The 13045-nt window shown below is 44.5% G+C and overlaps 1 protein-coding gene across 6 annotated transcripts in view; it reads right to left on the reverse strand.

Moving 5' to 3' along the window:
* The window catches only part of DMXL2 (Dmx like 2), a 100478-nt gene that overhangs the window by 66780 nt on the left and 20653 nt on the right, over positions 1-13045 (reverse strand). For all 6 annotated transcript variants that reach the window (XM_035131024.2, XM_035131022.2, XM_060282351.1 and 3 more), the window contains exons 5-8: positions 12714-12870; positions 11166-11232; positions 2112-2290; positions 587-776 (exon numbers count right to left, since the gene is read on the reverse strand). In XM_035131024.2, the coding sequence (XP_034986915.2) occupies positions 587-776; positions 2112-2290; positions 11166-11232; positions 12714-12870 (593 nt within the window). The remainder of the gene's footprint in view (positions 1-586; positions 777-2111; positions 2291-11165; positions 11233-12713; positions 12871-13045) is intronic.

The raw sequence follows: 13045 nt of genomic DNA on the forward strand, positions 1-13045 counted from the left end.
TGCTTACCCTGCTGGAAAGGGTAACAATAAGAAGATAATCCTTATCACTTCCTCCCACCTGGTTCTCATCATGCAGCTATAGGAATTGAATGCCGGGTCTGCGTGTTCCTGAGCACAGGCACCATCTTTGATCTAAACCAGAGATGTCCAACTCCCAAGAGACTGTGATCTACTCCCGGGGAGGGGGGAAAAACTGGCAGTTGGGGAGCGGGGAGTTCAGAGTTGTTGAGCTTTTTTTAGTGGGGCAGGTCAAAGTTGTTGATAAGGATCCCGCGTTTGAGCACGATCATCTGGGGATCGACCTGTCAATTGTGGTCAACCGATTGGACACCCCTAATCTAAACCATGTACTTTGTAACTTAGAAGTATATTTTGCCTGATGTATTTCAGTTTCCTTAAAAATAATGTTTATTTGCTTTTCTGTTTTATCGTATCAATATATACTGTGTCACAGTCAAACACATGGTAATGAGAAAGAAAAAAAGAAAAGAAAAAGTTTGCATAAAAATAAAATATACGTAGATGAATTCTAAAGCTCAAGACATAAAAACGAGACTGGGGAAACGGGCTGCTTAGTTCTCCCTACCTCTAAAGCGTGCTGGATGTTGTCCTTGTGCCTTCCGGAGCGGGAGAAGCTGCGGCTGCTGCTAATGCTGGAAGTGGTGGTCTCACAAATCTGCTCCCCCAGAAGGCTGTCTTCGGGTAACAAGGTCTCTGCCCACAGCCGGCAAATACCATCAAGGCAGGAAGTAAGCAGCACGTTGCAAACAGACCCCCTAAAGGCAATGCAAAAAGGGATATTGGCACTTGTAGCTTAAAGGTTCATAAAACTGGGGGAAGTGTGGAATGTAAGATGGCAGTTTGAAACAAGACATGAGGCCTGCAGCAAAAGGTTGCAGCATAGCCCTCCCCTCTTAAAAGTTGCTCTCCCCACCCACACTGTTAAATCTCCATTTCCTGCCTACTGAGCATGTGCAATCCTTATTGGATATGGGGCTGGTTTCTGGGTTCCCCTGAGCGTGACATCACCTTTCTTGCTCCTTAGAGCAGGCATAGGCCAACTCGGCCCTCCAGATGTTTTGGGACTACAACTCCCATCATCCCTGACCACTGGTCCTGTTAGCTAGGGATGATGGGTGTTGTAGTCCCAAAACATCTGGAGGGCCAAGTTTGCCTATGCCTGCCTTAGAGGCTCCAATCCTGTCGGCATTCACCAGCTGTGTTTGCTATTAGAAGTGATGCTTCATAATAGCTTCCCAGTGTCCCAATCGTGCTTAGATCTAACCACCGATAAATTATTGCAAAAATGCAAAGAACAGTGGAGCTCATTTCACTCATTTCTTCTCCCTTCCAGTCCAAACTACCACTCTCTACCCGCCCCTGCCCCCCAAAACAAAACCCAACAGCAGCAGCCAACTCAGGGAAAGCTACTTCTGAAACAGAAGGAAGTTTTCAAAAGCACTCTCTGGTGCTACATGAGGACCAGCCATCAAGAAATATACACAGTTCAGTCACTCTTACTTGCGAAGCCATTTATAAATTTGCATATAAAAAGTAGAATTGCTTTTTTAAAAAATGCAACTGGGCTTCCACAAATCCCTTGCCTGTGGCTAAGGATGCAATCCTTGCACCCTTTCCCGTGAGTAAACGCCAAGTGAGACTAATTTCTGAGTAAACATGAATAGGATCTGTAAGGAAGCTCATTGGGCCCTGGCCTGGGACTCTCTGCATTACCTGCCTAACCTTTACAAGATACAGCGGAACCTCGGTTTTCGAACGTAATCCGTTCTGGAAGACCGTCCGACTTCCGAAACGTTAAAAAAACCAAGGATAAATGGGCTGGCTGCAAAGTCAATGGGAAAGAAAGGAAAAACTCACCTTGGAAGCCGTTCGACTTCTGAGACGCGTTCGAAAATGGAAGCAATTACTTCCAGGTTTTCAGCATTTGTGTTCCGAATTGTTCGGCTCCCGAGACGCTCGAAAACCGAGGTTCCACTGTAATTCCCTTGCACGGACTCCCTAATTTATAGCATGCAAACTGTAAAATTAATGTTTTTGCACTCAAGTTTGAACCTTTTTTTAGAAGTGGGGAAGGAGGAGCGATTTCAAACCTGGGCATAAACTTGCTTGTGTTTCTCCATGAAAATCCTGTCACCGATCGAGGATGTGCCAGATACACAAAGGCGAAATGAACAGGCGTGGAGGTCCTTCTCGGTTCCTCACTCTCTTGGGGGAGAAGAGAGGATTTCCAACCAGTCATCGGATACCAGACTTTTAAGAGACAATCATCCTAGACAAACCAACACATAGCAAATTGACAGTGTACATGCATAATTACAGTTGTGGTTTTTTTATAAAAAAAAACAGCTGGAGGAAAACAGAAATTAGATTGGGGCTGTAGTGATGTGGGAGGAAGGAAGGGCCCAGATAGGACTAGGAGAAACTTGCCTGAAACCCTCAAGAGCTGCTTCCCATCGGTGTAGGTATTGCTTCCTACATGGTGGGCCCATAGCTCAATGCTTCTCCCCCATACTGTTGTCTCAATTGAGATACAACACCAAAATGACAATTAGCCATACAGAAGAATATGAATATATATATATATAATATCCCCAGTTCTGCCTTGGTTTTGCAGCAGACAAAATGGTCTTCTGAAGACCATTGTTTGCGTTACTTAAGACTATTATCGTTACCTATGGAATATACTTTAACACTGAACTATCCACAGTAGTGTGTTTGCCAATGTTGCACTTAAAATGGTTTGGATAACTAATATAAGGTGATGAACACATTAAATGAAACGTTAATTACTTAACTATTTGTTTGGGCGAGATTGAAACCACAGATTACATTGTTCAACACAAGAGGCACAAGGGACTGGTGGTCTTTCTCAACTCTCTTTTTTTCTAGCCATGAAGAACCAATAAACCTTGAAGGATCAATGAGAGACAATGAGAATGGGCCTCACTACACCTTGTACTTAACTACCTTAACCTGAGTCAGACCAAAGGTCCACCTTGCTCACCAATTTACACCAGGGTGACCAAAATGAATACATATAAGGCTACTGGGTGGTGCTTGCTGAGACTGTTGGGAATTGTAGTTTAGCCATGTTTGGAAGAGCCACGCTCCCCATCCCTAGTCTATACTGGCAGGCCAGTGGGTCTCTGGGATTCCAGCTAGGAGTCTCTCCCAGGCCTTCCTACCATGTTTCTCCAAAAATAAGACACCGTCTTATATTTATTTTTCCTAAAAAAACAAAAAAAACCCACTATGGCTTATTTTCAGGGGATGTCTTATTTTTTTCCTCCTCCTCCTCCTCCTCCTGCCATGGCCGGCATTGCTGCTGTGCCTGTCACTATGTCTTATTTTCGGGGTAGGGCTTATATTCCTTGAATGCCTAAAAATCCTGCTACGGCTTATGTTATGGCTACGTCTTATTTTCGGAGAAACAGGGTGGATAGGCCAGGGACTGCATCTAGAGGTGCAAACTGTTGTTATAAGAATTCTAAGGTCCCAAATATTAAAGAAACATTCATAAATTTACAAGGCAAACACATACGCAAGTGTGTCTAAAATAGTACAGGAGAACAATCCTGAAGTCATTTTGACTCTCCCAGTGCCCTCAAATATTTCTTTGCAAGGAGGAAGGAAATGGGAAAGCCTCTCCATTGTCTATTGCTTACCTGTCTTAAGGGCATACTTGTGTGGGTGAACAGGGTGAGCCTGTGAGCTGGATTCAGGAATTAAAGTATTTACCATCACAAAAGAATGGCCGGGTTGGCCAGGTGAAGCAATCAAGTGACCATTATCAGTATCCTGCCAGAAAGGTGCCTTCCATAGTTCTAGTTACAGGTAGGTAGCCGTGTTGGTCTGAGTCGAAGCAAAATAAAAAAATTCCTTCAGTAGCACCTTAAAGACCAACTAAGTTTATATTTTGGTATGAGCTTTCGTGTGCATGCACACTTCTTCAGATACACTAGAAACAGAAAGTTTCTAGTGTATCTAGTGTTCTGTTTCTAGTGTATCTGAAGAAGTGTTTGATCTTCTTGCAGTCCATGGGACTCTCAAGAGTCTCCTCCAGCACCATAATTCAAAAGCATCAATTCTTCGGCGATCAGCCTTCTTTATGGTCCAGCTCTCACTTCCATACATCACTACTGGGAAAACCATAGCTTTCACTATACGGACCTTTGTAGGCAAGGTGATGTCTCTGCATTTTAAGATGCTGTCTAGGATTGTCATTGCTTTTCTCCCAAGAAGCAGGCGTCTTTTAATTTCGTGACTGCTGTCACCATCTGCAGTGATCAAGGAGCCCAAGAAAGTAAAATCTCTCACTGCCTCCATTTCATCCCCTTCTATTTGCCAGGAGGTGATGGGACCAGTGGCCATGATTTTGGTTTTTTTGATGTTGAGCTTCAGACCATATTTTGCGCTCTCCTCTTTCACCTTCATTAAAAGGTTATGATGCCAAGTATTAAATGATACAAATATTTATAAACTACATCTAAAAAGGCACCTTTCTGTAAAAAAACAAAACAAAAAAAACACACCACGGCCTCGGTCCAGTATACCTGAAGGAGCGTCTCCACCCCCCATCGTTCAGCCCAGGCACTGAGGTCCAGCGCCAAGGGCCTTCTGGCTGTTTCCTCACTGCGAGAAGTCAAGGGAACCAGGCAGAGGGCCTTCTCGGTAGTGGCGGCGACCCTGTGGAATGCCCTCCCATCAGATGTCAAAGAGAAAAACATCTACCAGACTTTTAGAAGACATCTGAAGGCAGCCCTGTTTAGGGAGGCTTTTAATGTTTGATGTTTTATTATATTTTTAATATTTGTTGGAAGCTGCCCAGAGTGGGTGGGGTTATTATTATTATTATTATTATTAATTACAGAGAAATCACAGCATGATTCAAGAGAGGTATCTCTATTTTTAGCAACATTAACTAAAAAGAGGGGGAGATGCATTCCCCGCACTTGTGTGGCCAGATTAGTTTAGCAGGAGGCAATAAAAGAACACAATTCTGAGCTGGAGGCCCAAGAGTTCCTTTGTTTCTTAAAAGTGCATTTAAGAGGTGCACATCAGCCTTTTTTGGATCTGGAGAACCCCAGTATTCTGGCCCACCTCACCTGCTGGCAAGCAACTCACCTGAGGTCAGCACCTTCATGGGTGTCACTCAAAGGTGTAGCTTAGGGGCTGGGGGGGGGGAGCTTTGGGCTAGCTAGGGTTTTCTCCATAGGTGAAGCTTCTGGAGGGGGCCATTGAGGCTTCCAGCCTGCCCACCAGTTGCTCTTCGGGCTCTTTCTTCAGAGAGAAACAGAGGGGAAAGCGAACAGTGTTTGCCAGCATAGCCTAGCCTTATTGGTTCTTCCTCTCAGCTCCTATTTTTCTCGGAGAAAAGGTATTTTCATGTAATAATACAATAAAGCACCAAGAAAGGCCTCTAGGTGGACAAACAGGTTTTTTAAAAAAATGCCTAGAGGCGGCAAATGTGGGTGAGCACCCAGGCAGAGAGAGAAGGTGGTTCCGTAATACAATGAAGCCCCCCCCCAAAAAAAAATCTTTAAAAGAACATTCGACCCACTGGAACATATGATACACCATGACCAAATGATGGACCACTAGCCAACCAATTCATGGGCAAACAGGTGGGTTTAAAGGAGGTGCCAGAAACTGGACCACAGTCATGGCCTGCCTTATTTCCTTCGATTCTCCAGAGGGGTTGCAAAGTTGGGAGGATTTAGGGGAGCTCTAAGGGGAGCCTAGAACCAGCTGCCTGAGCCTTCTACTTGAGGGTAAATGCAGGGGTGGGTCAGATGCTTGGCAGCTGCCTGAAGTTGCCCAGTGGTGCCATGGGCCTGGCAGAGAGAGTGTTCCTGGAGCCCAGAGCCCATTGGCTCCAGTCCTTGGCCAGGCTCTGACCTCACAACCACCTGTGGAATCCTGCGGAATGTTTTGTTTCCTAGGAGACCAGGTGAGTTGTTTAAAAGGATCCCTGGCTGAGCTGAAAGCCTAGTCAGTTGGAGCAGTTAGCAGCCATTCAGATGACCTCTTCTGTTCTTGTCTTGAAAGCTGTTCAGATGGATTGACTGACTTTCTGGACATCTTCGGTTTTCTACCCCCATGGAAGAATGTGCCGCTGGTTGCGCAGAAGGTAAAGTCATGGGAAAGAGGGGAGATATCCTGTAGATTCATTCCCCCACCACATGCCCAGTTTTTAAAGATGTTCCTTGGTTATTTCACCTTTCTAAATCGCATGCTGGGTGTTACGCGAGCCAACGATTTTCCCAGGGAGTTTTCTGATGAATTTTCTGAGTTTCCATTTTTGTCACCATCCAAATTGCAGTAGAATTACCACCACCCCATCCCAAATATTCAGGAGAATGCCCACCCCACCTCCAATCTCACTGCCCACAAATAGGAGATCATTTTTCACTCAACCCTAAAATACACACCCCACCTCTGTAGGGATCCCACCTGCACCCTTGGGTGCTTTCTTCGTCAGATACATTTCCAGGGTCTTGAATTAGTTTCCCAAGTCCCATCAGCCCCAGACAGCAGGTCCAGGGGGGCAGGGAGAGGGAGAGGGGGAGGAGGGGAGCTGGAGTCCTATAGCAACATCTGGAGGGCGCCAGGTTTGGGGAGGCTTGATGTAGAAACATCAGGGTAATTCAGCATCATAACGCTGGGTGACTGGCCAGGAGTTTATTTTGGCCCTGATCAGTAGCAGCCAGAATTAGCTACTTGCTGCCCAGTGTTAAAAATGGAGCAAATGACCTTGCTAGTCATCCTCAGGAGAGCAGCCCTGGGGATCAGCTCTGCACTCTTTGCAAAAGGAGAAATGGGTTATGAAACATGCTTGATGAAATGGTGCATGCTCTGGTTCTCTCTCTCGCTTGGACTACTGCAATGCGCTCTACGTGGGACTACCTTTGAAGGTGACCTGGAAACTGCAACCCAGAATGCGGCAGCTAGACTAGTGACTGGGAGTGGCTGCCGAGACCACAGATCACCAGTCCTGAAAGACCTACATTGGCTCCCAGTACGTTTCCGAGCGCAATTCTAAGTGTTGGTGCTGACCTTTAAAGCCCCAAAGGGCCACGGCCCAGTATACCTGAAAGAGCGTTTCCACCCCCATCGTTCAGCCCGGACACTGAGATCCATCTCTGAGGGCCTTGTGGCATTCCCCTGATTGTGAGAAGTGAAGTTACAGAGAACCAGGCAGAGGGCCTTCTCGGTAGTGGCGCCCACCCTGTGGTACGCCCTCCCATCAGATGTCAAGGAAATAAGCAACTATCTGACTTTTAGAAGACATCTCAAGGCAGCCCTGTTTAGGGAAGTTTTTAATGTTTGGTGTTTTATCGCATTTTCAATATTCTTTTGGGAAACCCAGCCAGATGGGTGGGGTATAAATAATAAATTATTATTATTATTAAAATAAAACACATTTACACTAGAGAGACTATTAACCTCTGTATGGAGTTTAACCATGATCATGAGTCAGTGACAATGAGTTCTTTATGAACTACCTTCAATATAACATGCTACCCTTGTAGTGTATAATTTGGCCCCAAGAATGAGTTCGCTATGAAGGTTTTATTTCTTCTATTATTTAAAAGGCTGCTGGCTCTTAAAGGCTAGAAAAACAAGAGCGAGGGATACAGGCAACCTCCATTGCACTGACCCGCATTAAAAGCAAGGCACAACTATGCTGCCTAAGTGAAATCACACTTATTCTGGTGTAGAAGTGGGTGGGAGAAGAGAAGTACAGCCTACTCCAACTCCCATAAGCCTCAGCCAGCAGAGCCAATGGTCAGGGGTGCTGGGAGCTGTAGTTCACCAATCTGGAGGGCTGCAGGTTCCCTAGACTTGAAGTAGCCAGAATAGAACACACTCCAAGTTGCTGTTTGTTAACAGTTATAATGTTTACTTATGATCTGTATACAAGTACAAGCAAATAAATACTCCAGCAAAACATACATCATGTGAAAATGGGGAAGAGCATCTCTAGAAATAGAACATAAATATATTTCAGTCGCATTTTAGTTAACGGCCAGCCTGCTTAGTACACACACAGAACTGATATGACGTCTGGCAATAGAAAAGCCATTTTGAAGTCATAAACTACAAATCATAGATTTACATCCACAACTGATCTGGCACGAATAGCACCTTAGGGATCGCTTTAGCTGCCCGCCCACCCCTCAAGAAACAAACTAATTTTGCAGCTAAGGTTAGGAATCGCCGAGAAGATGGGAGTTAAGGTAATTATGTTGGTCATATGAAATGATTATTAGATTGCACTTGCCAAAGAGATATTTAGTGCCCTTTGATACATCAAGTCACTTTCTTCTGAAATACAGGTGCTCAGGGGTCTAGTGTCCCCCCCCTTTAATCCATCTTCCCACCCCATCTTCTGCATTCCATATTCAGGCCCCAAGCCCACTGAGCCACAATGCAAGAACTAAAATGGCAACCATCTCTGGCATAGGCAGAAAATGGCTTCCAAGACCATCAGCTTCAGTTATTTCGTCACAGACCTCTCTGGTGCTGCACACAACGGGGCACAACAGATGGAGATCAATGGAAATGAAAGAGCCTTTGACAACCTCCTGCTACATCACTTACTATTAAAAATTCTTAATTAAATGTAATATTGAGAACATAAGAGGTGGCTACCGGATCAGGCCAGTGGTCCATTTTGTTCAGCATCCTGTTCTCACAATGGCCGACAGATCCCTCTGACAAGCCTGCTAAGGGAACCGTTTTGTCTTAATGGACACGTCTAATGTAGGCCTATTAATTTCAGTGGGTCGACTCTGTATAGGGGTCCCATCTTCAGTATACATATAAAGCAGTACCGTACCACCCTAAATGCTCATGGCTTCCCTCAGAGTCCATGACGCTGGACAAAACCCATGCCTCAGGTGGCAGAACTGCAAGAGGCCAAAGTATGCCAAATTTTCATTTTGCCTCAGGTGGCGAGCCTTGTAAGGAGACCCCCTATCCCCCCCTCCGAGCTACAATTTCCAGACTGGATTAACAATCAACTCCTCTTTCCAGGAAACTCTGGGAACTAACTCCATGAGGGATGTCCAAACATCACCTTTAAAAAACTACAGTGGTACCTCGGTTTACAAACACAATTGGTTCCGGAAGTCTGTACTTAACCTGAAGCATACTTAACCTGAAGCGAACTTTCCCATTGAAAGTAATGGAAAGTGGATTAATCTGTTCCAGACGGGTCCGCGGAGTACTCAACCTGAAGCCTACTTAACCCGAGGTATGAGTGTAATTGGTTCCGGAAGTCCGTACTTAACCTGAAGCATACTTAACCTGAAGCGAACTTTCCCATTGAAAGTAATGGAAAGTGGATTAATCCATTCCAGACAGGTCCGTGGAGTACTTAAACTGAAAATACTCAAACCGAGGCATACTTAAGTACATGGGATGGTAGAAAGCTCAGTGGCATCTACTGGCAGATAACTGGATTTGCAGTAGATCAGGATGCAAAGGGCTTTTAGAATCCTGCATCTGTGTAGTAACCAATATACAGTAAAGGCACAGCTTATCCAGGTCAGCTAGTGTATTGCTTGTGGATGCTGTAAGCAAATGGATCTGAAAAGTCACTGGCCATTATTTGGTTCCCGTCGGTAGTCCTTGTTGTTCTAATAAAAATCAAAACCCAGCCCCACAAACCTGAAGCCTGTGGATTTAAAACAACCAGCTGCAGCAAATTATTTAATCCTGGGGAGAAACTGCTAAGATAGAATCACGTCGAATGACAACAAAAGACAAGAAGCTAAAAATAAAATGAAAATCCAGGGATCCAAAGCTTTGAATGAATAATCCACTATACGTTTGAAAATTCTTTTAATCATGATTAAATCACCCAACATGGAGAGAATGGTGAGGTCAGAATAATGGTTTAAACTGGTATCCACCCCAAGCTTTTCAGACCCAAAGGCCACCTGTAGTCACAACCTGGACTATGGAAGCTGCTTAAGTATGGAGATTTTATATATATATATATATATATATATATATATATATATATATATATATATATATGGTACAAATGCAACTTCATCTCCTCCCTTTCCCCATAGCTGCCAAGTTTTCAATTTTCTCATGAGGAAGCCTATTCAGCATAAGGGAATTTCCCTTAAAAAAAGGGATAACTTGGCAGCTATGCCTTTCCCATTCCACTATCTTTCTCAGCATGGTCCTGAGGTCAGTGACAGAATGGAAAATATGTTTTGCATCCAGAAGATCCTAAGTTCATCTCCCTGGCATCTCAAATCAAAAGGAGCAGATATGCCATGTATATTTATGGTGATCAACAGATAAATAAATGGAAAGGCAAAGGCCTGAGACCAAGGAGACCCATTAAAGTAGCCAATACTGAGCCAGGTAGACAAATAATCTAACCGAGCATATGACAGCTTTCTATGTTTCTCTTCCTTCCCTGGGGTTAGGGCCCTTCGGCTCCATCCGAGTTTGGCATGGTATGGCAGCCTCAGACACAAGAAGGAGAAGGAACAGATTGGGGAACTAGAAGGTGGGCCCCCAGGGATGGACCAGGACTTGTTGCTGAGAACCAGGTGCTGGGTTCATAGGTGGGATCAGATGCACCTGTCCAGAAGGAGCGTAGGTGTGCAGAACTATGAGGAGACAGTCTCGTGTTTGAGCTTGCCCTGCCTCGTCATTCAAAACTGGGCAGGAGAGTAGGGTTAAGTGTCAGGACACCGTCCTCTCTTCCTTTGGATTATGAACCTCTTGCCTTGCTCACGCACCTTGGTATTCTGACTTCTGGACCTTATGCTTGCTGATAAGCCTGTACTAATATGAGTCTGAAGGAATAGATCTTCCTCGCTAGCAAGTAAGAGTCCCTGGGTTTGGGATGGGAGCCTGACAAGTCTCTTAAAAGACAGTAAGTCTAAGACAAAGGACAGCAAAGGCATTTTGCTACCCCTGGTGCGGCATTCCTTAGGCTGCAGCTAGACCCAATTTTGGGTCCTGACTCACCAGCTGAAGACCAGCGCATGAGATGTTAAGTGGCTATTCCGTGTTAGATATGCGAGGAAACAATTCTATTTTACTGAGCAGAGTTAATACAATTCCTGGCATACTCCAGAAGTGCAATTCACTCTCCTTCTCATCCTTACCTTTCCAGCTGTGGCAAAATATTCACCATCTGGGGACCATTCCATCAGATGTACAGACACGGCCGTTCTAAAGAGCAAAACAAGAGAAAAGAATGCATTTCTCCACTGAAGGGGAAATTACTTTTTTATGGATGCAGCTATGGCAGCCTAAGGTTATTCTGACCATTGACATCTCATTGCACATACAGGAGAAGTTAGCTAAAAATACTTTAATTGCCGTATGCTGTCGAACTACAATTTCCACCATACCTGATCACAGACTATTCTGGCTGGGACTGATGGGAGCTGGAGCCCACCAACATCTGGAGGACCACAGACAACCACAGGCAACATCTGTCGCACATCTCTGCTGCATGGCATTACTAACTTTAAAAGCCAATTGTATTATTGAAGCAGGATCAAGTATTGTGGCACTCTCAGTGAAGCAATGAAATGGTGCTCCCTTTAGCAACCCAGAGGCCTCATGACCCATATTTTTAGTGTTGGAATAAAGTAGTGCAAATCTGCGACTGTTGTCGCATTCTCTGTAAAAAAGAATCATCTCATGTCAGCATTCAGTATGAGCTGCTTGAGCCAAATATGCTTGCACCCTGGACTTTGCAGCAACATGAAGCCAACTCCCAGATACACAAAAGAGGCACAATATTTTCTGGCTCTATACCAGTTTTGTTAGGCACAGCATTGTGAGCACTGTTTGAAATGAAACGAAGACTGTATCTTAAGGGGAAATGACTACTGACTATAACAAAACTCAGTGGCTAGGCAAAACACTTTGGAACAGAAGTAATCAGCTGACAGAGGATTGTTTTGAACCAAGTTCTTCTCAGAGTAGACCCACTGAAATCAATGAAGCTAAGCTAACTCTGAGGACTAGTGTTGAATACTCCTAAGAACCTCATTTTATATGATCCTATAGACCAGAAACAAATTGTGGGTTTTCAGCCCCTTGCCTCCCCCCACCTTTCCCCCCCTCCCTTGAGAAGCATCGCTTCCAGTTTAGCATAAGCCACAGTTTGACAACCAGCCAATTTGAGCATGACAGCACTTATCCCACCCCAAAATTAGAAATCCACTTCAACCTGTGGTTTCTAATTCCAGTTTGGAGGGCATAGTTTGTTGATTCAGACGTCCCTGTAAACAATGGTTTGCGCTAAGCAAAAGACTGGAAGGGAATCTGCATCCATTAGGAAGAAGAGGAAGCATGCAAGCCCACAGCTCAAATCCAATCCCCAGTTGTCTGAACCAACTAGGGATTTGTTGTGTTCAGTTATGCTTCCTTGGAAGAAGAAGTCAATATGGTTTGGAATGCACTGGAGACTTTGCACCTAACAAATGTGCATATATACAGAGAAGCTTGTTGCTATTCTGTACTGGGCTTTCAAGTAGTATACGTAGAGCATAAAGAACATGCAGCTCATTTAAAAGCGTATATGGCTTCTTAAGGAGCTGCATATGTAAAAAATAATTTCAGGTTCTAAGAGTGATTAGGGATGGGACTGTAATATATCCCTGCCTTTCCTCCATAACCATACTCTTGCACAAACTTACCTGCAATGCCAGACACATTTCCAGTCGCTTAGAACAGGATGGATTTTATCATCTTTGAGCTCCAAGTCAGGATCATCTTCCTCCTCTTCTTCTAGGATATCACCAGATGGAGGGGCCCATAACTGCAAATAATCTGTTGCAGTCAGTAGCCGGTTACCTAGAAGCAATGGATATTTAAGCAAAGTAGACAGCAATATTTGGCCTACATGCATTTTACCTTCTACTGCCTCTTCCAACATTTGTGAATGAAAATATGGGCTGGGGAATCGTGGAGGACAGAATTCTCCTCCACAAAGACTATTGCACTAACATAAGAATCTTCTTTTGTTACT

The sequence above is a fragment of the Zootoca vivipara genome, chromosome 14 (genome assembly GCF_963506605.1).
Source record: "Zootoca vivipara chromosome 14, rZooViv1.1, whole genome shotgun sequence".
Classification (NCBI taxonomy): domain Eukaryota; kingdom Metazoa; phylum Chordata; class Lepidosauria; order Squamata; family Lacertidae; genus Zootoca; species Zootoca vivipara.